This window comes from Osmerus eperlanus, chromosome 12 (assembly GCF_963692335.1).
Source record: "Osmerus eperlanus chromosome 12, fOsmEpe2.1, whole genome shotgun sequence".
Taxonomy (NCBI): Eukaryota; Metazoa; Chordata; class Actinopteri; order Osmeriformes; family Osmeridae; genus Osmerus; species Osmerus eperlanus.
In genome coordinates, this window is record NC_085029.1 from 7,649,770 (window position 1) to 7,676,735 (window position 26,966).

The following is a 26,966-nucleotide window of genomic DNA, read 5'->3' on the forward strand; positions in this document are numbered from 1 at the left end:
CGTATTCCGTGTCATCGTACTTACAGCCATCTTTCGCTTCACGTTCATTGATGTGGTTTCTGATTATGTTCCTCATCTTCGTCGTCAGGGGGTCTTCGCTGTTGTGCTGTAGTAGTGAACACCTGTCTTCTATCAACCTTGAGGGAAGCTTCCTACATGGAGCGATGATGATGATGATGATGATGATGATGATGATGATGATGATGTCTCTATCTCCCTCCATCTCGCTTTTTCTCTCTCCTCTGTCTGTCTTTTTCCTTCTCTCTACTTTTCTCTCTCACTCTCTATGTGTCACCACTTCATAGTTGCCGTATCAACCGTATCCTGGAGTCTCCCCGTGGCAACGCCCTATTGGTTGGCGTGGGCGGGAGTGGCAAGCAGAGCTTAACCCGATTGGCTGCCTTCATCTCCAACCTGGAGGTGTTCCAGATTACCCTGAGGAAGGGCTACGGTATCCCAGACCTCAAGGTGCAGTGCACACACTCATACACACCCACACACACACTCGCACACACATACACACTCATACACATACACTCACACACACATACACACTCCTTAACCTAACCTGAACACCATCTCCATTAACACGCATGTTGAAAGACAGTGCCACGAGTAGCCTATAGTTGCCTTGGTAACTACTATGAAAAAATTTGTTCCAGAATATAATAACAGGGATGGAGTATAATGCCCTCTCTTTACCTCTCTCCCTTCTGCTCTCCCTTCCTCCATCCCTCCCTCCCTCCCTTCCTCCATCCCTCCCTCCCTCCCTCCCTTCCTCCCTCCTTCCCTCCCTCCCTCCCTCGCAGAGTGACCTGGCGTCTCTCTACATCAGAGCAGGTGTGAAGAACATCGGCACGGTGCTGCTGATGACCGACGCCCAGGTGGCTGACGAGAAGTTCCTGGTTCTGGTCAACGATCTCTTGGCTTCCGGTACGTTCCTCGCCCTGCTTGCTGCCAGCCTCGTCTGCCTGTCGGAATATCCTCATCACCACTGCCTTGCAGAGAGGTTCTTTGACTGTTGGTGGGTAGAGGGATGGATGGAGGGGCGTGATAGAGGGATGGATGAAGGGGCGTGATAGAGGGATGGATGGAGGGGCGTGATACATTTACATTTAGTCATTTAGTAGACACTCTTATCCAGAGCGACTTACAGTAAGTACAGGGACATTCCCCCGAGGCAAGTAGGGTGAAGTGCCTTGCCCAAAGACACAACGTCATCTTGCACGGCCAGAATCGAACCAGCAACCTTCTGATTACAAGCCCGCTTCCCTAACCGCTCAGCCACCTGACTCCCCGATAGAGGGATGGATGGAGGGGCGTGATAGAGGGATGGATGGAGGGGCGTGATAGAGGGATGGATGGAGGGGCGTGATGGAGGGATGGCTGGAGGGGCGTGATAGAGGGATGGATGGAGGGGCGTGATAGAGGGATGGATGGAGGGGCGTGATGGAGGGATGGATGGAGGGGCGTGATAGAGGGATGGATGGAGGGGCGTGATGGAGGGATGGATGGAGGGGCGTGATAGAGGGATGGATGGAGGGGCGTGATAGAGGGATGGATGGCTAGAGGGATGAGTGAACAGCTCACCTAACTCCCTGGATCAGGGTGCTTTGGGTTTGTTGGAGAGGTTCAGTGTGAACAGGAAACTTTTGCTCGCTGACATCGCCGACCTTCTCAGCACATGGAGCAGTGCTGGGGATCTCCAGGGTGGTCAGCCCTCCTCTCTCCTCCGGGGACGGGCTTGTTTGTGAGGAGCCAGGGTTCTACAGCCCTGTGGGTCTCCCCCTCTCTCTGACCCTGGTCCTGCCTGCCTGCCAGCCTGCCTACAGAACGCTCACATAGTCCTCTCCACCCTCTGCACATGGTGTTGCTGCCTCACTATACCATGCATTTTTAAAGGGATTCCTTCACTCCCTCCCTCCCCCCTCCCTCGCCCCCGCAGGTGAAATCCCCGATCTCTTCGCTGACGACGAGGCGGAGAGCATCGTCGGAGGCGTGCGGGGCGAGGTGCGGGCGTCCGGCTCGATGGACACGCGCGAGAACTGCTGGAAATTCTTCATCGACCGGGTCCGACGGCAGCTCAAGGTGAGGCCCAGGCTCGCCGAACCCGACCAGGAGAAAAGTAAGACTTCCAACCGAGGTCTACTCCAGAAACAACATCCTTTAACTTCTCCGGGGGGGAAAAGAAAAGTTCACCGGATTTTCCGAGTCCCCATCTAATCCCCTTGTCTCGCCCCACAACCAGCTGTGTGCAATATACAGAAACCTCCAGCAACCCATCAGCGCCAGAATCATAACTTATAATAAAAACCCAGACAGTGCAGGCGGTGTACTCAAATGAAATGTGTCCCTCGACACCTGTGTGTGCTGCCCGAGGTCCCTAACGATCCTGCATCATCTCCGGTACACGCCGTCTCTCCCCAGCGCCGACACGCCGGTGATATAACACCGGTGGAGGTCTACTGTGACCCAGCTGCAAACTGGGATTCCGTCGCTGATGAGCTGCTTGCACCGCTGGCTTCCCTGAGGGAGGGGGGTGGGGGGGGGTGGGGAGGGAGGGAGGGAGGGGGAGAGAGGGGGGGAGAGAGAGAGGGAGAGGAGAGAGAGAGAGAGAGAGAGAGAGAGAGAGAGAGAGAGAGAGAGAGAGAGAGAGAGAGAGAGAGAGAGAGAGAGAGGTGTAGCAGCAGTGTTATGATGCTGCTGGGTGCCAGCATGCTGAGGTGTCCTGGGGTTTAGAGCTACAGCAAATGAGATGATGCCAGTCCCATGGGCCCAGGCACTGTGAGGCTGGGATTCTGGTTCACACACACACCGACACACACACACTCACACATACACATACTCACACACATACACATCATCGCACACATACACGCACACACTCACATAAACACACATACTCGCATATACCATACGTATTTGCACACATAACGCACACACTCACTCGAACAATCGCACGCACATGCAAATATGTACTCATATACATTCGTACCCACGTACACACTCAAACACACACACACACACACACGCAGGAGTGTATATTCTCTCTCTGAATCCCCGTCCCTCCCCCCAGTGCCGGCAGATGGCTGGTGTCTGTCGTAGCTAAAGGCTCTCGTTCAGCTCAAACTTCTCAGCTTCTCTGGTCTGCTCAGCCCGTTTGGCTGGATCATGATAGACATGAACAACCCTCACGCTCCTGTCCCCTGCTCTACTGGTAGCAGACGTCTCCTGTCTGTTGATCAGATGTACTGTAAGCTGAAGGCGTGCCTGCGTGTGTGCGTGTGTGTGTGTGTGTGTGTGTGTGTGTGTGCGCAGGTGGCCCTGTGTTTCTCCCCGGTGGGCAGCAGACTGAGGGTGCGCAGCAGGAAGTTTCCAGCCGTGGTCAACTGCACGGCCATCGACTGGTTCCATGAGTGGCCACAGGAGGCGCTGGAGTCAGTCAGCCTCACCTTCCTGCAGGAGCTGGACAACATTGAGGTGACACACACACGTACACGTACACAGACTCATACAGACGTACACACACATAGTACATTCCATTTACATTTATGCATTTAGCAGACGCTTTTATCCAAAGCGACTTCCAAGAGAGAGCTTTACAAAAGAGCATAGGTCACTGATCATAACAACGAGCCCAAAATACACACACATTTACACACACTCGCTCCGACACGTACATAGACACTCAACTACGTCTCCCAGAATGCACCACGCGGACGGGTGCAAATGCCTCAGCCCTCTGATTGAAGTGGGAGCTCAAGTGTGGGAGAGAGATTACAGAGAGTACAAAAGAGTGGACCCACACACCAAGCAGAGGGAAGCGTACCTGGCACAAATTGAGTTTGACGCCAGAGGAACTTTGATCTTGCGTATACCGTTGGTAGGATCCAAATGAGGAGCAACTTTATGAAGCCTATGTTTTGCTTTCAAATAACTTGTGTTTGCTTCCTGAAATACTTTTTTCTGTTGGTGAATAAACCGGTTTCTTTGTTTGACTCACTCGCACTTTTGCCTGCTCTGTCCGGTTGTGACGCACTGCCCTACACCCCGCTAAGTGGACCAGCCTCTCATGATACCGCAACACACACTCACTGTACATAGACATACACACACTGATTATCTCCCTGTAGTGTCCAATTCATAATGTGCGGCCCTAACGCCTAAAACAAGCGAACCATCTCTGTCTTCCAGCCTGAGCTGAAGCAGTCTGTGAGCAAGTTCATGGCATTCGTCCACGTCAGTGTCAATCAAGCGTCCAAGGACTACCTGGCCAATGAAAGGCGCTACAACTACACCACGCCCAAGTCGTTCCTGGAGCAGATCAAGCTGTTCGGAGCTCTTCTGGGCAGGAAGAGCAGAGACCTCACCTCCAAGATGGAGAGACTGGAGAACGGCCTGGAGAAACTCAACAGCACCTCTGCCCAGGTCTGCTCTCTCACACACACACACACACACACACACACACAGAGGTGCCCACACACACAAAGAGAGGTGCACACACACACACACATACAAACACACAGAGATAAACACACACACACACACATACACACACACACAGAGGTGCCCACACACACACAAAGAGAGGTGCACACACACACACGGATACACACACACACACACACAGAGAAGTGCACATACACACACACAGATACAAACACACACCGATACACACACACACACACACACTCAGATACAAACACACATAGAATACACACACACACAGATACTGTATACAACATGTGCATGTGTGTGTGTGTATGAGCTTAGTTTTTTTGTATGTTTGTGTTCCCCTGCTGGCTTGTGTTAGAATGGACATGAGTGGGCGAGCAAGGGCTGTTGTGAGTCGCTGTTGTGCACACACGCACACACACAGACACACACACACACACACTTCCGCTTTTCTGACAGTAATCGCTTTGGGGAGGTGACGATCGCCTCTCTCTCCCTTCGTGATAATGGGAAATCTCCACCTCCTCTCCCCTCATATCTGGACCACATGACAGATCCTGCTCACAGGACCTGTTTTCTCATCTAAACAGATAATAAATGCAACAGCCGACTAAATGTTTTTTCCTGGGCTCCCACGCGTAAACATCCCCACTTCTTAGAGGGTTTTTTCCTTCATTCAGTCTTCGTTCAGAGGAAAATACTGCAGTTAAGATGTGAGCACAGAGGATACATACTTATTTTACCTGCTCAGAGCTCTCAGTTAATGGATGATGGTACAGTGACAAATTGTGTTTTGATTTTTGTCATTTTTTATCTGCAGTGGATAGATTAGGTCGCCCTGTTTGGTAAATGTGGGTAGTTCGTAGAAGCCGTTTGTGTTGTTGGAACGTACCATGTGTGTGCGAGGGGTCCGGGGGTGGGTAGGTGGGCTCTTCCAGATGTGCTCTGGAGATTGTGAGGGTGTGATTCACTCTGTACAGATGCACAGGGAACATCTCTCAGTAACGTCTCCAAGCAATTAGTTGATCCCTCTCTCCCCCTCTCTTTCCCCTCCCTTGCGTTCTGTCTCTTTCGCTCGCTCTCTCTCTCTCTTTCTGTCCGATCTCTCCCCCTCTTTCTCTCTCTTTCCAACGTCTCCCCCTCTTTCTTTCTGCACGTCTCTCCCCCTCTTTGTCTTGCTCTCCCCTCTCTCTCTGCCTCTTTCCTTCTCTCTCTCTGCCTCCCTTTCTCCACCCCACCTGTCTCTATCTCTCCCCCGTAGCTGTCTCTCTCCTTCTCCTCCCCTGCTCACTCTCTCTCCCTATCTCTCTCCTCCCCCCCCCTCTCTGCTATCTGCTGTTCAGTTGGGTGTTGTTCGCCAGCATTACAACCCAGAAGGGGTGCCTACACTTAACACCCCATAGTTTGGTTTCCTGTTGGTTAATTAGCACACAGCCAAACAACAACAACAGTAGCAGTAAGCTACTGCTTTATTTCCGCGGTGTGACATGTTCATGAAGTTAGGAGGTCATGTTCAGCGCTGTGTGGAAGGAGTTAGTTCTGTGTTCTTCACGTGGTATGTTCTGCATGCTGGCTTGTGTGTGTGGTTAGTATGTGTTGGCTTGCACATATGTGTGTGTGTTTGTGTGTGTGTGTGTGTAGATCTATGCGCGTACACGTGTGTGCAGATGCGTGGGCGTACGAGTGTGTGTACGTGTGTGCATGTGTGCATGTGTGTATGGGGTGCTATTATTGTCAGTGTAGCTGCACACTGTGTTCACCGCGTACCTGATAGGGGTGAATTACGCGTGGGCTACTCTGGCGAGTTTTAGAAAGCACGGAATGAATAGCCAACTACACCTTACAGTTTGATAGAAAACTTGGTGTGCATATAAACATCATCATCATCGTCATTTGTGTATGTTACATTTGATAACGCTTGCGCACGCCTAGACGCGTGAGATCTTTCGGCAGGGTTAGATCGCTTTTTAGAAATTAGTTTTGTGCCATTAGTTTTCTTAAACAAACAATCCATGGCTGGACTCCCATCCACCATGCTAAAATTGTAGTAGGCAATAATCACCGACTAACAAGTCGGCTGGGTGAATAACATATTCACCCAAGGCAAAGCCATTGTAAGCAGACATTCCAACCTGCAGAGACTCATTTCAGGGAGGGTTCTCCCCCTCCCCCCCCCCCCCCCGCCACCGCCCCCCCGGGACGCAATCCAGACGCATGATGTTCCCCCTCAACCAGCACATATACACCCCCCCCCCCCCCCGGACGCAATCTGGATGCGCGATATGCACCTTTCTCCACCATACATGACCATTGGACAGCCTCTCGCTCGCTCTGAATACAAAATCCCCGATTTCCGGGAGATTGCAGAGCATTTGCGGGCGTCAGGGAGCCGCTATCGAAATGCGGGAGACTCACGGAACTTCCGGGAGACTTGGGATGTCTGTTGTCAGTCTATGTAGGGTCGTCGCGTGCATTCGGAGGTTTGATGTCATCGCGCAGGCGCGCGCGGGCGCTACTGTGCGCTTCGCACATTCACCGCTGACACTGATTACACCCCCATACATGGATGTGTGGGTACACGTCTGGTGTGTCGACGCGTGTGTGTGCGTACGTGTATCTGTGAGAGCAGCCAGACCTTCACCCTCCCCAGGCCCCCCCCCCCCCCCCCCCACAACCCAGCCACGGCTAGCACCCCTTGGTGCGCATCAGACCCTGATAGCCTCCCCATCCTCCCTGCTTCTATCAGCACAGCTCTGGGTCTCTTACTGTACTCTCGTCCGGTCGCCCGTCCTTCCCCTCCAGAGCTGCAGCAGAGCACATCTCTCCAGCCCACAGAGAGCTTCTTTTTCAATTAAATTGTCATTGTACTCCGCCGATGATGCTATCTCTCCTAATATTCGATGAGACATGAGAGACGCGAAACCCCCCAAAAAAACACACAAAACAAATGAGCTGTCTCTCAAAAGCACGCGAGCGATTCAATTAGCTGATAACGACAGATTCATTAAAGAGCATGATACACACCGTGATTGCCACTTACGCAATATGAGAGGGACAAAAATAAACCGCACAAACAAGCACACGCAAACACATTCTCTCTCTCTCACACAGACACACACACACACACTCATCTTTCTTTTGACAGTCCCTTTCTTACTTACTGCTAACCATTGTGAATGAAATTATCCACCATCAAAACCAATTATTTTCGACACGAATGGTCCTGTTGCTGTTGGCGGATATGAACCTGGTTGGACTGAGCGGGGAATGACGGCTCACTGCACACTGAAGGGTGACTCCCCGGAGAAAGTTGGAAACAGTCGCAATCTTTTTCAACAGTTCCCAGAAGACTTGTATTGTAACTTGTATTGTATTGGGTCAATTACGACTACATGAAAGTTTCAAAGTCTTTGGGTGCACTTGATTTGTCTCACCCACTGCAGCTGCAATAAAGGCTTATTTTTCGCCAAGCGCCAAATGTGACTCGAAATCAAATGCGCCTCGGCCACGTAGATGGATTTGAACCCAGGTATGTGACCTTTGACCTCTGGCCCTCTAATCTCCTCTGATCACCTCTCCCTGGACAGGTGGACGACTTGAAGGCCAAACTGGCCGCCCAGGAGGTGGAGCTGAAGCAGAAGAACAATGACGCAGACCAGCTGATCCAGGTGTTTGATTGGCCGGCGAGACACACTCGAAACATGACACAGTCACGCACTAATCAACGCGATCGTTGTGCATGAAACCACACGATCGTTCCACAGACGAAAACACAGCCTCGATCTCCGCTCGTGCCACCGTTGCACCGGTCGTCTCGTCGACATCCCATAATAGCTGATCTGTGGTGGCGGTTGACCGCAGGTGGTTGGCGTGGAGACGGAGAAGGTGTCGAAGGAGAAGGCGGTGGCGGACGAGGAGGAGAGGAAGGTGGCGTCCTTTGCTGTGGTGGTGACGGGGAAACAGAGAGACTGTGAGGAGGATCTGGCCAAGGCTGAGCCGGCCCTCATCGCTGCACAGGACGCCCTCAACACCCTCAACAAGGTATGTTACCTCACACCTCGACACCCTCAACAAGGTCTGTTACCTCACACCTCGACACCCTCAACAAGGTCTGTTACCTCACACCTCGACACCCTCAACAAGGTCTGTTACCTCACACCACAACACACCCTCAACAAGGTCTGTTACCTCACACCTCAACACACCCTCAACAAGGTCTGTTACCTCACACCTCAACACACCCTCAACAAGGTCTGTTACCTCACACCTCGACACCCTCAACAAGGTCTGTTACTTCACACCTCGACACCCTCAACAAGGTCTGTTATCTCACACCTCAACACACTTCAACTAGATCTGTTTACCTCGCACCTCAACACACCTCAACTAGGTCTGTTTACCTCGCACCTCAACACACCTCAACTAGGTCTGTTTACCTCGCACCTCAACACACCTCAACTAGGTCTGTTTACCTCGCACCTCAACACACCTCAACTAGGTCTGTTACCTCACACCTCAACACACCTCAATAAGGTCTGTATTGCGATCAGACTTTGTCTCCTTGCTGGCAAGCATTAAACTATTGTACTTTCGTTGAATCCAACGACTCTGTGCATTACTTGATAAAGAAATTATCCATAAATTATCCATAATTATAACAGTTACCACACACCTCAACACACCTCAACAAGGTATGTTACCTCACACCTCAACGCACCTGAACAAGGTATGTTACCTCACACCTCAATGCACCTCAACAAGGTCTGTTACCTCACACCTCAACGCACCTCAACAAGGTCTGTTACCTCACACCTCAACACACCCTCAATAAGGTATGTTACCTCACACCTCAACACACCTCAACAAGGTCTGTTACCTCACACCTCAACACACCCTCAACAAGGTATGTTACCACACACCTCAACACACCTCAACAAGGTATGTTACCTCACACCTCAACACCCTCAACAAGGTATGTTACCTCACACCTCAACACCCTCAACAAGGTATGTTACTTCACACCTCAACACACCTCAACAAGGTATGTTACCACACACCTCAAAAACCTCAACAAGGTCTGTTACCTCACACCTCAACACACCTCAACAAGGTATGTTACCACACACCTCAACACCCTCAACAAGGTATGTTACCACACACCTCAACACACCTTAACCAATTTAGCAAACCTCAACAAGGTATTTTACTGAACAACCCAACACACCTGAACATACCTCCACCAGATCTATCCCTCACACCGAAGGCTGCTGGATTAAAGGAGATTTTACACTTCCTTATGCAGTACAGTATGTTTGTCATATTGCTGGTCTGTTGCTTTTACGCTGTCCGGGACAACATTAAGCTCCCTTGGTATTGAACAATTATGTATGCATTGCCAGACAACCTTACCTTCAATAATTTATTGTATTAAGGGATTCCTCTGGAGTGTGTTACCTGTTCATCAGTTGTTAGTTGGGTTCTACCTGTCGGTCCTCTGGGTTAGACAGAACCTGAGGGACCTCTTAAACACTTCGTTTAAGAGGTTTTCCGTGCTCAAACAAGCAGAACCGACGGCTCAATCCCTAGTCTGCTCTCCACAGATCCCTAATTACGATCCTCAGCCGTCTTCTCAAAGTCAGTTCTGCCTCTAAATCCCTCCTCTTCTCTCCTCTCCTCTCCTCTCTCTTCTCCTCTCCTCCTGTCCTCTACTCTGTCTCCAGACCTGCGCAGGTTTTAACAAAATTCAACCATTCCTCTTTTTTTTGTCATTCTTCCCCTCATCCCTCCCCTCATCCCTCCCCTCACATCCCTCGCTCATCCCTCATTTCTCTCCAGAACAATCTGACGGAGCTGAAGTCCTTTGGCTCCCCCGTGGTCGCTGTGACCAACGTGACCGCCGCGGTCATGGTTCTGATGGCCCCTGGAGGGCGGGTGCCCAAGGACCGCAGCTGGAAGGCTGCCAAGGTGATGATGGCCAAGGTGGACGCCTTCCTAGACGCCCTGGTCCACTTCAACAAGGAGAACATTCCGGAAGCCTGTCTGAAGGCCATCCAGCCATACCTGCAGGTCAGAGCCGAGACGCTGGTTACCTCCTACCGATGTACAAGCAAGGTTTATGACAGTACACAGCTTTTAGCCTGTGGGGCTGGAGCTATGTTGGTCTACTGTTACTGTATCACACGTAATGAAACATCTGGTTCGTGCATCGGGAGAGTTAAGGGGTGTGGTGGGCATTTGAACTTCCTGTTCTTTGGAGGCTCTTTGCAGACCATAACTCACCACATAAAACTCCTCCTCCCCCTCCCTCCTCCCCTTCCTCCTGCTCCTCCTCCTCAGGACCCAGAGTTCCAGCCCGACCTGGTGGCCTCTAAGTCGTTGGCGGCTGCCGGTCTCTGCTCCTGGGTCCTAAACATCGTCAAGTTCTACCAGGTGTTCTGTGAGGTGGAGCCCAAGAGACAAGCTCTGAGCAAGGCCAACACAGAGCTGGCCGCTGCCCAGGACAAGCTCTCCGTCATCAAGTCCAAGATCAATGTAAGAAATGGACTGCATTTTTATACAGTGCTATTGCTATCTTAAAGGTACTCAAATCCCTTTAAATGTTTGCCTGTCATACGCACGCACGCACCCCCACACACACACCATGCAAGGCGCTGGTCTGCCCATCGGGAAAAACTTGGAGTTCAGTGTCTGGCTCAAGGACACTTTGAAGGGAAGTGCTCCCTTGGAAGTCAATTGCTTACTGCAGGGGAGCGAGAAAGAAATACTCACTATGAAATGTGTATATTTGCATTAGGATACATCGATGCATTAATTTTTTTTTGCATCAAGGCATACTTTTTCAAAATGAGTTTGAAGTGTTTTTAATTATTTGTTGTTTTTTTTGGTCAAACTCAGTGTTCCTGACTCTAGGCACAGCTGTCTCTGTGTGTGTTTGCTGTCAGTGTCCAGCCCTGAGGAGTCTGGGGTTTACACACTAATAAGCTCCACACTTCTCCCTGTCATTAGCTAGCCTTCAGGCCACACTTTCATTCAAAGAGTGGGTTTGCAGCCAAGGGGAATTAGCAATCCACAAACTAATAAATGAAACTTTGGTGCCTCCAACTTAATTTACATTTAATGGTGTTTGTCCTCGTGGTAATAGCTTCCGTATGCCAAATACGTCCTTGTGCGGGGAAACTTCTTCTTGAACTTTTTGACAAACTAGATTTGTTTCATCTTGAGGAAAGGTGCTTGCTCTCTTCCATGTAATGAGTGCAACTCTCATTTAAAGCCTTTCTGTACTGTAACTTAACAAGCAGGATCTCTCTCTTGTGTTTTTGTGTATGTGCCTGTGTGCCTGTGTGTGTGTGTGTCTGTGTGTGTGTGTGTGTGTGTCTGTGTGTGTGTGTGTCAGCTCCTTAATGAGAACCTGGCCAAGCTGACAGCCAGATTTGAGAAAGCCACCGCCGACAAACTCAGGTGCCAGCAGGACGCCGAGTCCACCGCTCGCACCATCTCCCTCGCCAACCGCCTGGTGAGTGGGCCAAGAGATGCTACACACACACACACACACACCACACACACACACAGGGACACAGGCACACACAAACACGCAGACACCATACACAGAGACACAGGCACACACACAAACAAACACACACACACACACACACACACTCACCATCCAGTTCTTACTCGACGTACACACTCTTTAATACACTCCAGAACACGCACGCACACACGCAGACACACACACTCTCACACGCGCCCCCCCCTTCCCCCCCCCAACCTGCAGCAGGCGGTCAAATCCCCCTGCTGACGGCAGGGAAATGAGCAGACGAGTTGTTGACAGTATTACTATGATCATCTAAATTAAACGAAGGTTGATCCTGAGAGACTGACGTGTTCAGCACAATCCCGAGTTGTGGACAAACACTCTGAGGAATCGTTACAGTAATCATTATCCCAACCTGAGCGCATGCAGGGTGGAGCTGAGCGTCTCAGGATCAGGAGAGAGCTCTAATGAGGGGATGACAAGGGAATCATTGCTCTCATTTGGATGGAGGACGATGGTCGATGGGTCAGTGGTCACTCAGGAGCCAGAATATGGGATTTGGGAAGTGTGGGTGCTAGATGATGGAAGTCTATGTTAGTACCGGAGGCGGCGGTACTACCGCTGTAGGTGGAAGTCTATAGAACTAGGTCTAACGAGATGGCTCTAAAGTTAAGACTGCCGGGAAACTATCGAGATGGACCGAGAATTCCAACCTTTTTGGTTGTCATTACAAATGCCATGAACTCGGTGTGTGTGTTCCCTGCGGGGCCCACCCAGGTGGGGGGCCTGGCGTCCGAGAACGTGCGCTGGGCCGAGGCGGTGGACAGCTTCAGGAGCCAGGAGAGGACCATGTGTGGAGACGTCCTCCTCATCACCGCCTTCGTCTCCTACCTGGGCTACTTCACCCGACGCTACCGGCTGCAGCTCATGGACCACACCTGGAGGCCCTACCTCAGCCAGCTGCAGGTGGACTCACACACACACACACACATACACACACATGTCCTGTGGAGTATATGTGTGGAGATGCGGGCTAGCACGGTTGTGAGTCCTTGTAGCATGCACACACGCACGCGCACACTGACACAGGCACACACTCTCTCTTTCCCTCTCTCTCTCTCACTCACTCACTCACTCACACATTCTGACTGACACTCACCCTCTCTCTCACTCGCACACACACACTTTCACGCACACCGCTCTTCTGACCTAACCCCCCACACCCCCAGGTGCCCATCCCCGTGACCCCTGACCTGGACCCCCTCACCATGCTGACGGACGACGCCGATGTGGCGGCCTGGCAGAACGAGGGCCTGCCCGCCGACAGGATGTCCACGGAGAACGCCACCATCCTCACTTCCTGCCAGCGCTGCCCGCTCATGGTGGACCCCCAGCTGCAGGGCATCAAGTGATCAAGAACAGATACGGGGAAGGACTCCGCATCATCCGCATCGGGCAGAGAGGGTGTGTGTGTGTGTGTGTGTGTGTGAGGGAGGGAGGGAGGGTGTGTTTTAGGGGATGGGAGGTTCTATGTAGATGAGTTTGAGTCCATGTGTGTGTTCTGGGGGGGTTGTGTTCATGTAGGTGTGGTGTGTGTCGGAGGGGAGGCGTATGTAGGTGTGTGTGTGTGTGTAGGTACTGTAATGCTATTATGAATCTAAAGATCCTGTGTGTGTGTGTGCTTGCTGCTCCCAGCTACCTGGACTCTATAGAGCGGGCTCTGGCAGAGGGGGACGTGGTTCTTATAGAGAACCTAGAGGAGACAGTGGACCCGGTTCTGGGGCCTCTACTGGGCCGGGAGACCATCAAGAAGGGCAGGTGAGGGTCTGCCTCTGGTTCTTGGTCAGGTTCTGGTCACCCCCTGATAATGGCTCATCGTGTATAACCCGAAAACTTCCATACAGGCAGATTTGCTGTCAAATACTATAATTATCTTCCCTTCCTTTTTATCTTTGCCCATCTCTCTCTCTTTTTCTCTCCTCTCTCCCTCTGTCTGTCCTCACCACTTTACTTCTCTCCTCCCTTTCTCTTCCCCTCCCTCCCTCCCTCCCTCCCTCCCTTTGCTCTTACCCTCTCTCTCTCTCTGTCTCTCTGTCTCTCTGTCTCTCTCTCTCTCTCTCTCTCTCTCTCTCTCTCTCTCTCTCTCTCTCTCTCCTCCTCTCTCTCCTCTCTCTCTCTCTCTCTCTCTCTCTCTCTCTCTCTCCCCTCCCTAACCACAGGTACATCAAGATAGGGGATAAGGAGTGCGAGTACAACCCCAGCTTCCAGCTGATCCTGCACACCAAGCTGGCCAGCCCCCACTACCAGCCCGAGCTGCAGGCCCAGTGCACCCTCACCAACTTCACCGTGACCCGGGACGGCCCTGGAGGAGCAGCTGCTGGCCAGCGTGGTCAGCATGGAGAGGCCCGACCTGGAGGAGCTCAAGGTGGGGGAGAGTAGGAGGGGGGGAGGGGGGGGGGAGGAGGGGAGTGGCTGAACCCAATCTATGAGATTGTATGTGTGTGTGTGTGCGCGTCTGTTGTTTTAAGATCTTCAAAAGAGGGTTAGTTGAAGATCTTTTTTTTCTTCTTTTTCTGCTGTCTCTTCAGTAGTTCTCACATCTCTAAAGAGGCGATTAGACCACCCACTCTTTCTTCAAACCAGCTCTCAAAGCAGTCCCAATGACTTTATTTATCCTTTCTCTTTGTTCACTCTCTCCCTCTCTCTCTTTCTCTCTCTCTCCCTCTCTCTCTCTCTCTCTCTCTCTCTCTCTCTCTCTCTCTCTCTCTCTCTCTCTCTCTCTCTCTCTCCTCTCTCTCTCTCTCTCTCTCTCTCTCTCTCTCTCTCTCTCTCTCTCTCTCTCTCTCTCTCTCTCTCTCTCTCTCTCTCTCTACGTGTCTCATTCTCTCTATCTTCTTTCTGTCTCTGTGTCTATGTCTCTCATTCCCATTCTCTCTCTACCTGGCCCTCTCTCTCTCCTACTTTCATAATGATCTCTCTGATATCTCTACTTCTGACACAAATCCTTCTGTGTCAAGCAGCATCAGAGTAGTTGGTGAGTGTGTGCTCTTTGATTCCTAAACAAGCAGCAGGTGGACTTCATTAAGGGCTTGCTCTGGCAGGGCTGATGATTACAGAGCTACGAGTCTCTCAAACTCACAACAGAATCCCATTGTGCGCTTGTGTGCGTGCGCATGGATGTGAATGTGTGCGAGAAAGTTGGTGTGTGTGTGTGTGCCTGAATGCGTAAATATGGTAAGTGTGTGTGTGTGTGCGTGCCGATGCGTGGGCCCGTGTGTGTGTGTGTGCGTGCGCATGGATGTGAATGTGTGCGAGAAAGTTGGTGTGTGTGCTTGAATGTATAAATATGGTAACTGTGTGTGTGCATGCCTATGCATGGGCCCGCGTGTGTGTGTGGGGGGATTCTGCATGTGTGTACAATTTGAGAGAAAAACTAGATATTTCATCTTCAGGTAATCCACTTAATAAATTGCTCATTACTTGTACTCTAAATCAAATACCTTTTTCCAATCTTTTTCCAAACGATGGCAATATAGATTTGACTCTGTCATCAGAAGGCCATTTTACCTCATGTGGTGGCCTCATTTGATGACTATTGGCCTCATAATTGCCTTGTAATTGCCTGTGGCTGCAATGTTAGCGGTGTAGCTGTCACAACATGGCCATCATGTCCTCATCACAGGAAGTGCCTTGGCCAGCGCCCGGCGTCCAATCAGGGCTGTCCACAGCCTCTCACTCTCCCCCCTAATGAGCAGTGAGGGCTGGTAGTTTCCACCGAGCAGCCAGCACGTCTGTAAATGCCGCTAATTAGGGGAGGATTGGCTTGATCAAAGCCTGCCGTGGCTAATGACGCCACATGGTCGCGGCGGCTCGCGGGGCCGGCTCGTCAGCCGGTCTGGAGACGAGGGGCGGACGCTGGCTCCGGGAGAGAAATTAGAGGCCCTGGCTCTCGCTCTCTCTTCCCACTGCATCAGCACTCCACAGATGTAACTGTCGCCCGGCCAAAAACACTCCACAGATTTATCTCTCGCCCGTCCATGAATCACTACTGACTATCTCACCGCCCTCCTACATCCCCTTCCTGTGAGCTCCCCTCTCCTGCACCTCTTGTCTGGAGTGCGGGGGGGGGGGGGGGTCAGAAATCCTGCTTCAAAGAGGACACTTGTACCTGATAGCAATGATGCACACACACACACCCAATGACATACAAGCGCTCACACACTCACACCATCTTTCACACACTGACCCTTTTTGTCACTCACACACACACTCAGGGCCCGATCTTGCACCCAGCGCAATTGACTTTGTCAACGACGCAAGTATCATTCCTAGTTTGCACTCGACGTAAAGCGGACTTTTCCCTCTACAGACGCACGTCGAAATGACCTTGCGCTCCCGTGGGCGGTTCAGCGAAAAAGGAGGCGTGTTCCGGCGCAAACGTTCCCTGGTGCTATTTTGCAGTTTCCGAAAAACAATTCCGCCACTGACCAGGAAAAACGTGGTCTAAAGTCAATGGCGCATTATTCAGATGCTATTTTAAGGGCGCAAGCTTGGTCCGTGCACACTGCTGGCGAGGCCAGGGTCTTCTTTCTGCGAAGCTACGTTACATTGTTTTGATTTATGGTGTGTTACATTTCTTCAATGATTATAAAAAGATTTCATGAGAAATCTCTATGTATGTGAACATGATTTGTAACAATTGTGGCAATTTTCTCCCACGCCTGTTTAACCGAAGCTAATTTGGGTGGGTTTTGTTCTCCCATCTCCATCAGAATCAGAATTCGGTTTATTCGCCATGTAGCCTATGTTACACAAACACGGAATTTACTGTGGCAGGAAGGTGCAATCAATAAACATATACGGGTCTTAAATTAAGTAAAAAAGTACAATAGTTAAACTAATTCCAAGAACCAAACAATTTAAAAAATAAAATATAGGGTAGGCTATATAAAAATAAGAATAAGAATTTGAATGAGCAGCATGAGCGGGCAATTTAGTGCAATGAGAAAACTGCTCTGCCTTTCCCATACAATGTCACTTATCCATCTGTTACGGCCCTGACTAGAACGTCGGTCTCCTTGGCTGTGAACCGCTCCTGGCGTGCGCCTGGCAAATCCGCCGTTATAATAGCAATCCGCCATGGAACAAGCGCTGCTCTTAAAGGGAATGTGAGATGACGCTCTGATTGGTTTATTGCACGTTACGCCCAAACCACACCCATTAGTAATATAGCTACTTCGGACCTACCCATTTTAGATTTGCGCCAGGCGCAAAGTCATTTATCCCGCCGGCAAAATAGCAACCGAGCCGGAGTCCCGCCCACAAAGTTACTTGCGCTTTGCGGTTTGATACTTGCGTTTCAGATCGTCAAAATAGGGGGGTCAGGGTGATGATATCTAAGGTTTCTCAACCAGCTCTAGAGATTCTCTCCCATCACCGGTCTTATTTGCATCGTCATCCTCTCTTCTCTTTTCTTCACCCCCCCCTCTCCCCACACACACACACACACACACACACATCTGAAAGGACTCCTGAAGGCTTCGATCCACAGGCCGACGACAGTCGAAAACGAATTGCGGCAAAGACGAGAAGTGAAAAAGAAAAACTGGGGATGTCAGTTATTTGAAGCCTTGTGTCCCCTCAGCAGATTTCTGAGGGAATGTTATTTAATGAAGCGTGTTTAATTAGCGTTGCATTGAGATGGGATAAGAGCGAAGAGAGGAGAAGAAGGGGTATGGTACTCACTTATCATTTTAATTAACACTGAAGGGGTGAGGGGGGTGTACGCGGCTTTCGTGACAACACTCCAGGAAGCCTTGCTCTAAACCTCCGCGCCGTGTTGCCCATAAACAAGCCCCTCCAGGTGACCGACAGCAATCAACGTGCCGATGGGAGACCTGTAAATTGGGTGTACCTGTTCATGGTCTGTGGAAAGTATTGATGTCGTTAGACCAGTAATGAGGTTAGCTGGGCCGCGGAGCAGCACTCTGGGTCGATGAGCGCTCGTTTTCCCCTTTCAAATGGGAGCTGAGGAGCTTCAAATGTCAGAGCGCCTTTTTTGGGAAAGGCCACAAGGGACCCCCAAACGCCTTTAATCGCTTCCCCTCCAACCCCCCCCCCCTTGTGTGTGTTTGTGTGTGTGTATGTGTGTACCTCAGTTTCGACACGTGCCTTCATGGTTAATGAGAGTGAGAATCTGCTCCGCTTCCCAAATTACCTCAACAGGGCTGCTCATTGGTGCTCTGTAATCATTTACCCCAAATGATAGATGTATTATCTCATTTTAATCCCAATTAGGGCTTTCTGCTGACTATTTAATTGTTTGTTTTTCCCCGGCTAGGGTAATTACCCATACAATACGCCAACGGAGATCTGATCGTTAATAACTGACTCATTATTAAAACTGGTGGTGCTAGGAGGCAGATGGCTTCTCCCCCGAGACGGGGACTGGGGAGACGAGATGGGGGGACACGGGGGGGGGGGGGGGGGGGAGAGAAGTGGGAGACGGGAGAGAGAATGAGGGAGGGGAGGTGCGGAAGGTTCCGTTTGACTGGGTCATCCTCCACTCATTAAGGAACGGCAATCGCTCCCTCTCTTCTTTCCAAACTCTCCATCTCTCTCTCTGGTTAACATCTGGATGTGTGATGTGTGTTTCCTGCTCAGATGAGTAGTCGACTGATCCTGTCATTTGATCAGCCGGTCGTGATTGCGTCGCACAGGTCCCTGCTGTAGGGGGACTTTCTCTCGGCTGGAAACTATTCTCACGGCTAACGATCGTACTGTACCGTGCGTCATAAACACTGTTTTCTACATGTCGGCTCCACTGGTGTTGTTAGATAGGTGGCCCTTTGTCATGGTTACAGTGTGTGTGCGGGTGTGAATGGCGATTGTGTGAGCGTGTGTGTGAGTGTGAGGCGGCGGCGCACGTGCGTGTGTGTGAAAACACTTGTGCGAGCATGTGTACGGTGTCGGTGTGTGTGAGCTATCGTGCGTGAGGCATCGCTCCAGCTGGGCCATGGAAGCCCAAGGATTGGGCCTGTTGGAGGGATGAGGAGTCTCTGGGGCTGGACTGGGACTGATGTCCACAACCCAGAGGACGATGCTTCATCTACCACACAGCTCTCTCTCTCTCTCTCTCTTTCTCTCTCTCTCTCTCTCTTTCTCTCTCTCTCCCTCTCTCTCTCTCTCTCCCTCTTTCTTTTTTTTCTTCCCTTTCTCACGCTCCTTTAATCTTTTTCCACCTTCTCTACCTCCCACCCTCCCTCTTTTTCCGCCTCGCTTTCTCTCTCTCCTTCCACTCTCGCTCTCCCTCCATGTCCTTCGATGGCCGATGCGGAGCATATTGATCATCCGCGCCTTTGAGGTGTCCTTCAGTAGCTCCCCTCCACTCCCCTCCTCTCCTCCCTCCCCTTTCATGTCTAATCATCCCCCTCCGGTAATTAGCGTCTGGGATCGGTCTGTCGGGTGCCGCTCTGCGTTTTAATCAAGCCTAATGTTGCCTCGGCAGTGGAAGGTGCGAGCGTTGACCTCGCTCCTCGTCTGAACCCCAGCTCGCGGGGGAACTCCAACCTTCGCCCCGCTCCTTCGTCCCTCCCCCCCCCGCGCCGCGTGTCTTCCCGTTTGCGTGTCCGCCGGGGTGTGTGTGGGCGTGCGGGTGGATTTGTTTGTGTTTGTTTCCGTCGGCGCGTGTATTTACATCTGTTGGTGTGCGTGGGTATGCGTGTGTTTCTGTGTGGTTGTGTGCATTTCTTTCAGGTCACCTCTTGACCTTTGTGTGTGTGTGTTTACATACAGTATGTATTTACCAGTTTCTATTGACCTGTGTGTGTGTGTTAACATACGGTATGTATTTGCCAGTTTCCCTTGGCCTGTCTGTTTACGGTTTGTTTGTCACCTGACCTGCGAACGTGCATGTCTTTACGTGCGTGTGTTTACGTGTGTGTGTATTAGTCCAACCTGACGAAGCAGCAGAACGGTTTCAAGATCACTCTGAAGACCCTGGAGGACAACCTGCTGTCTCGCCTGTCCTCCGCCTCGGGAGACTTCCTGGGAGACACGGAGCTGGTGGAGAACCTGGAGGTCACCAAGCGCACGGCCGCCGAGATAGAGGAGAAGGTACGCCCCCCTTCCTCTCACTCTCTCTCTCTCTCTCTCTCTCTCTCTCTCTCTCTCTCTCTCTCTCTCTCTCTCTCTCTCTCTCTCTCTCTCTCTCTCTCTCTCGCTCTCTCTCCTGGTCTTCCTTCACTCTCTTCTTCTGGGGTCTTCTCTCTACTCCTCAGGTTCTTCTTCTCTTCTTTTGTGGTCTTTCTTTTGGTCTTCTCGCTCTTCTTCTGTGGTTCTCTCTCTCTCTTCTTGTGGTCTTCTTGCTTTCCCTTCTGATGGGGTTTGCTTGACCTGTATGGGTTCGATATCAATCTATCTCTGTAAACGACTCTCTGTCTGTTTGCTGTGGACGATTGTGTGGATGTTGAATGTTTGCCATGTGTGTGCACCTGTGCGTGTATGGTGTGTGTGTTTTCTACGTGTGTGCCCGTGCATGAATGTTACGTGTGCATCTGTGTGTGCGTGTATCACGTTCCGTGTGGCTGTGGGTGTGGTGTGTATGATACGCCGTGTGTGTTTTGGTGTATATGTCTGTATGATTGGTTGTGTGTATGGTGTGTGTGTGTTGGTGTGTGTGTGTGTGGGGCCATGGCCGTGCTGCAGGTGAAGGAAGCCAAGGTGACGGAGGCCCAGATCAACGAGGCCCGTGAGCACTACCGGCCTGCCGCCGGCCGAGCCTCCCTGCTCTACTTCATCATGAACGACCTGAACAAGATCCACCCCATGTACCAGTTCTCCCTCAAGGTAGGCTGCTCCGTGACCCACCCCCCCCTCCCCCCCACCGCACACCCCCCGCACCCCCCGCCCATCACTCACACGCCATACTCCTCCCTCCTTCTGCATCCACACTCTCTCCTTCTCCTCCTCCCTCCTTCCTCTCTTCCCCCCCTCCTTCCCTCCTTCCCCTCTCCCCTCCCTCCTCCTGCATCCCTTCTCTCTACTCGCCCGGCCTCCTCTCTGCCCCCGCCTCCCCCTCGACGACGGCTCCCTCTTCCTCCCTCCGCCCTCCTCTTCCTCCCTCCTCCTCGTCCTCCCTTCCTCCTAATGTTCCGGCCCCCTCCCCCCCTCCTTCTGCGTCCCTATGTCTCCACTCTCCACGCCTCCTCCTCTGCCTCTTCCTCCCTCCTCCTCCTCCTCCTCCTCCTCCTTCCCTTTCATTTGCTCCGTGTGTTTTATGCTCTCCGCTCTCCTCATATTGTGTTTGCGGCTCCCTAACGTGGTTACCCTGAGCCTGATGGGTCTCATATTGTCGCCCGGCCCCGCGCCGGGGAGAGGTGGCCTGAGATATGGTTCGCAATCACGCTCGCCCGGCCCCTCTCCGCCGCACGCCGGGTAATCGAATGATGCCGAGTCTAACAACCCGCTGAGAGGGAAAGCATTTCCTGACCTCGGAAATTGAAATGAAACCCGCGTGGGGTCGTTCCACAGCGGGCGGGGATGGAGCGCACGTGGAGGATGTCGGGTGCTGTATGTTGCTGTTCCATCACGGGGGAGAACACGCGTGTGCTGGCGTCCACCTGAGGAGGACACGAGATGATTCAGGCGCTGTTAAGTGGAGAACGACCAGGAGTCCAGGACTGGTCAAGGGGTTCACTACAGTTCATCTGTTCCTCTATACGTCCTCCAGACTGTGTTTTTGGAAAATATTTGCCTTGGCAGGCAAAATTGCTCGAAATACTGTGCGACACGAATGTAGGGCTCCCGGTGAAACGACATGTATGTGTTCTGTGTTCCATGTTCTGTTTCCCGTGTTCCGTATTGTGCATCCCCTGTTTCGGATTCCACATCCCATGTTCCACTAGCCTGGTCCTAACCAGACTCTCGTACATTGCATTTGTACATAGAGTCTGGGTTCGATCCATTGACAAGCGTTAACTTCCTTGAAGGCGGGTACTCTGTTGAATTTCAAAACTATTGGATCTGCCCAGAGCCACTCTGGATCTGGCATAACCAATTGCTAGCGTTCGCCTTAGCCAACTCCTTCACCACTAACGGAGCTAGTTGGAAAATCAAACGAACCCCGTGGGGGTCAAAGATTGTTCTTGCTCCGGCTTTAACTTCTGGATATTCGGCAGCGTTGCCACAACCGCCATTTCGTAACAACAACTCAAACTAGCGCACGACATCAACGTCAACGTTCTCAGCCACTCCCTCTGTTCGCTGATTGGACCGGTAAAAAGTTTAGCGGAGACATCTGACCAGTATACCTCAAGCCCAGACACAGTACAGAAGCAAAATGAACATTGAGCGGAAGTACGTAGGAGGGCAGAGCCAGGCTAATGTTCCACATCTCATGTTCCACATCTCATGTTCCACATCTCATGGGCCACATCCCGTGTATCCTGCGTTCCGTGTTCAGCACCCCGTGTTGTGTGTCCCGTGGTCGGAAGTTCCTCACCCCGTGTTTCTGTGTCCCGTGTTCCGCAGGCGTTCAGCGTGGTGTTCCAGCAGGCGGTTCTGAGGGCCCGCCCGGAGGAAGTCCTGCACGCCAGGGTGGCCAGTCTGACCGACAGCATCACCTCCTCCGTCTTCAACTACACCACCAGGGGCCTGTTCGAGTGCGACAAGCTCACCTACATAGCCCAGCTCGTCTTCCAGGCGGGTCACGCGCTCTCACACACGCCAACACGCGCGCGTCCACGCACACACCTATTCCCACGCGCGCACACTCGTGCATTCGGTCACATGTTCGCACGGGCGCACGCCCGCGCTCGTTCACGTACATGTGCGCACGTGCTTGTCTTCGTATGTACTCGTACGTGCATGCTCGCACCACGCACACACATTCACGAGCCTGGCTCTTGTGCACACACAAACACACACACTCATCTTGAATGTTGGTCCAAATGTCTTTTCATATCAAGTCACAAGAGAGTGAAGAGCTAAGCCTTCTGTCTCATCCAACCCCAGATCCTGCTAATGAACAAGGAGATCAACCCAGCAGAGCTGGACTTTCTGCTGAGATATCCTGTCCAACCAGGGGCCACCTCGCCGGTGGACTTCCTGTCCAACCACTCCTGGGGCGGGATCAAGGTGAGGAAACAGGAAGTGATGCAGCCCCTGAAGTCCCGGATGCAGAGGAAGAAAGGGAGTTTGTCGTGGCAGATATGTGGAGATTTAAGATTGAAGTTTATGATAAACATGGGGGATGTTTGGGTCATTCATCCTGTCCCGTTGTCTTTTGGAGACCTGCAAGTTAAACGCAGCAGAAGCTTCTTCATTGAGATTCATGATGTCTTCGTGCAGGTTAGGTAATCTTATATACAAGAAAGAAAAAATAATTTTAAAAAGAGCCATTTACTGGAGTAGCAGGCTATTTCTATGCCCGATTCCCCCCCCCACACACACCAAACACTCTCACACACGACCCCCCCCCCCCCACAGACACACACCACACACGACACACCACACCCCCCCCCCCCCACACACACTCACTTTAGACCCTGGCAGGACACTCGAGCGGCGCAGGAGCCGGTAAGCTACTGGACGTGCCCGTGTGCCTGACCCCGACCCAGCGGAGAGCCCCCCCTCCCCCGGACCCCCTCGTTAAAAGCAGCCCCTGCTCCGCGGGCCCGTCTCTCCGCAGCACTCTGACTGTTCCCGCCCGCTCCCCCGTAGTCATTTCAGCACTCTGTTCCAGCACGGCCCCCCTGCCGAGGCTGCGGGGGGGGACACGGCGCCCCGCCGGGGGGACGCCGGCCCACTCAACAACAATGCAGCACTAAGACTGAAGCTTCGTACGAAAAAGGCCCGAGGCGTGTTTTTTTGCCTTTTGGTTCCTTTTTCTTTTTCTCTCTCGGCCTTGTTCTTGGTCTCGGTGCGTGAGCTCGCCGGTTCGAGACGAAGGACAAACCACGGAATCCCTCCCCCCCCCCCCCCCCCCTACCTGTCGGACAGTCTGCAGCCGGCTACCACTGTGGACCTCGTTTTTTCGGGGTCCCCCGATCCCTCTGACCCCCGCTTCTCTGTCCCCTCCTCTCCCTCTGACCCCCCCCTCTTCGCTCCACCACCCACACAAACACACACACACACCCCTCCCCCCCACAGCCCAACCCCGCTCCTCCTCTTGTTCTGTCACATCTGTTTAGCGCCGAGCGAAACCCACCGACGTCAGCCGGGCTCTTTGGCTTTCGTCTTCGTGAATATTTCACCCGGGACCTCCTGCAATATTAACTGTGACCCTCCCGGAGACACGGGTTTCGGCTTCGACTCCCTCCGCCTAGACGTTTAGGGTTCTTCTTAATTAAATCCTGTCACTAGATATCTTATCGTGGCTGGGGAGGGTAATCAGTTGGAGAGCTTTAAATGAGGATAAAAGATGGTGTGATTACCTGGGCCTCTCGAAGCAGGCATCGGTGTTGGTCTCTCCCTCAGGGCCTGTGTGGGCTGTCTGACAGCCTGCCAACCGCGGCTGCTAATAAACCACGCTGTTCCACGGAGGACTGAGTGGATATATGTTACTTTATCCTGGCCATCTTTACCTTGTCCTGAACTGCACTGTAGGATTGCGTGTGTGTGTGTGTGGGACGATTCGGATGATTCCAATCTAGGCCCTGGTCAGGCCCAGGGGTCCCAGCAGAACTGTAAACTTTCCTGTATGATTTAGGTTTTGTGGCCCTGAGTAAATATTAGCCAGGAGGCCCAGAAAACCTACCGGCCCCCTGCTGAGCTGGTACTATCTACTACATTGTAGGATTGTGTGTTTAGGGTGTTTGTGGTATAAAACGGTGTATCCTGATAGACAGAGAGGATGTTGAGGAGAGCAGGTGTGTGTGTGTGTGTGTGCGTGCGCGTGTGCGTGTGTGTGTGTGTCCTCGCTGTGCGAGTGCTGCTGTGTGACGGTGTCAGTTTTTCCAGAGAAGAGATGAAGGGTCTGTCAGATGGAGCTCACGCAGTAAGCCCCGCGTGCTGCAACACACACACACACTGTTACACACCAAGGCACACACACACACACACTTTCACACACTGGCATACACCTACACACACCACCTACAGTCACAAACATACCTAGACGCACACACTTAAACACACACATAAACGTCTAGACACACACACACACCATGGTATGAGGGAGGTGTTTACTCAGCGTTTTCGTCTGAATAAATACAATTTATATTGGTGGTAAAGTAGATAAGCTCTTTGTCATCCAAGCAGTGACTTTCTCCAACTTTCTGCCTTTGTGGAGCTTTTTTTTGGTGAGGTAAACAAAAACAGAGTCCTTGCTAGGGCTCATCACAAGTCTCTCTTGTTGAAAAACTATTGTGTGTGTGTGTGTGTCTGTGTGAGAGGGCTTCTGAAATTAAGTTTGAACGCTTCACCTTGACCAGTGTTATTCTGTCTGACAAGAGGGTATTTTCCATGGAGAATATTATAACAATTCTTCTTCATATTTTGAATGAAACAATCAATTTTGTTCAAGTCCTGCTATCCCCCTCTCTCCCTTTCCCCTTCTCCCCATATTCCCCCTCCCCCCCTTGCTCTTCCCCTCACTGTCTTATGCTCTCCCTCCCCTTCCTCCACACCTCTCTCCCTCCCCCTCTCTCCCCACATCTCCCCTTCTCTCCCCCTCACTCCCTCTTACTCTCCCCCTCCCCTCTCTCCCCCCCCCCCACCCCCCACCCCCCACAGTCTCTGTGTTCCATGGAAGAGTTCCGGAACCTGGACCGAGACATTGAGGGCTCGCCAAGCGCTGGAAGAAGTTTGTGGAGTCGGAGGTCCCTGAGAAGGAGAAGTTTCCTCAGGAGTGGAAGAACAAGTCGTCCCTGCAGAGGCTCTGCATGATGAGGGCCCTGAGGCCCGACCGCATGACCTATGCCGTCAGGTCAGAACGCATCGCAACCTCTGACCTTCACCTCAGTGCATCACATGACCCTGTCTGGTCCAAGGTGGGGTCAACGTGTGTGACCAGATCGTTTTCATGGGAGTGTAGTTTAGTGCAGATGATTGACATCTATTATGCATACTCTTTGATACACTGGACTGTCTTGATCTCTCTCCATAACACTAGGAAATACATCACTTTGTACTGTGGTGTGTGTTTGTTTATGGTGTGTGTGTGTGTGTGGTGCAGTATAGTGTAGTGTCTTTGTGTGTGTGTGTGTGTATGAGTGTATTTGTATAAGTGTGTGTGTGTGTGTGCGTTTGTGTGCGTGTATGAGTGTATATGTGTGTGTGTGTGTGTGTGTGTGTATGAGTGTATAAGTGTGTGTATGAGTGTATGAGTGTATAAGTGTATGTGTGTGTCTCTGTAAAGATAGTGTTGAGCTGTGCTGACTCACCTCTCCCTCTGCAGAGACTTTGTGGAGGAGAAACTGGGGAGCAGGTACGTGATTGGCCGATCAGTCGACTTTGCCGTCTCGTTTGAGGAATCTGGCCCGGCCACGCCCATGTTCTTCATCCTGTCTCCTGGTGTCGACCCTCTGAAGGACGTAGAGAAGCATGGTACAGGAACACACACACACACACTCATACACACATCACATATACACTACTCACACACACAAACACACACCACTCATATACACACACCCCACTCTCTCACACACACACACACCCATACAGCCCACATCTCCATCAAAGGCTTAGAACAGTGAGGAACAGGGAACTGGACCATGTCCTAGAACCGTGTAGTTTTCTAATAAGCGGTTAAAACAAGGACCACTGCAGGGGGGGGGGGGGGGGGATAAACATGGCAACGTCCTAAAATCAAAAGGTTCTCTTCTACACACCGAGTTCCTTTGACCGAGTATTAACTGCACGGCACACTGATAAATCAGCAGGCTTCATTTGAAAGACAGGCCGTCACCTAGAATTCTGGTCCTACGACGGCTACGTTTAACTGGAAGATTAAAGCTTGACAGCAATAATTTTC

At 51.7% G+C, this 26,966-nt stretch overlaps 1 protein-coding gene across 1 annotated transcript in view; it reads left to right on the forward strand.

Annotated features, from left to right (window-relative positions):
* The window catches only part of dnah9 (dynein, axonemal, heavy chain 9), an 80,772-nt gene that overhangs the window by 36,096 nt on the left and 17,710 nt on the right, over window positions 1-26,966 (forward strand). The window contains 24 exon segments of the mRNA XM_062475356.1: window positions 89-108; window positions 306-468; window positions 810-933; window positions 1,946-2,088; window positions 3,319-3,480; window positions 4,195-4,428; window positions 8,043-8,123; window positions 8,317-8,496; window positions 10,291-10,521; window positions 10,792-10,986; window positions 11,849-11,968; window positions 12,767-12,955; window positions 13,219-13,396; window positions 13,399-13,453; window positions 13,685-13,807; window positions 14,209-14,350; window positions 14,352-14,414; window positions 19,940-20,104; window positions 20,696-20,836; window positions 22,520-22,690; window positions 23,003-23,125; window positions 25,724-25,772; window positions 25,775-25,916; window positions 26,388-26,536. Of these exon segments, the coding sequence (XP_062331340.1) occupies window positions 89-108; window positions 306-468; window positions 810-933; window positions 1,946-2,088; window positions 3,319-3,480; window positions 4,195-4,428; window positions 8,043-8,123; window positions 8,317-8,496; window positions 10,291-10,521; window positions 10,792-10,986; window positions 11,849-11,968; window positions 12,767-12,955; window positions 13,219-13,396; window positions 13,399-13,453; window positions 13,685-13,807; window positions 14,209-14,350; window positions 14,352-14,414; window positions 19,940-20,104; window positions 20,696-20,836; window positions 22,520-22,690; window positions 23,003-23,125; window positions 25,724-25,772; window positions 25,775-25,916; window positions 26,388-26,536 (3,343 nt within the window).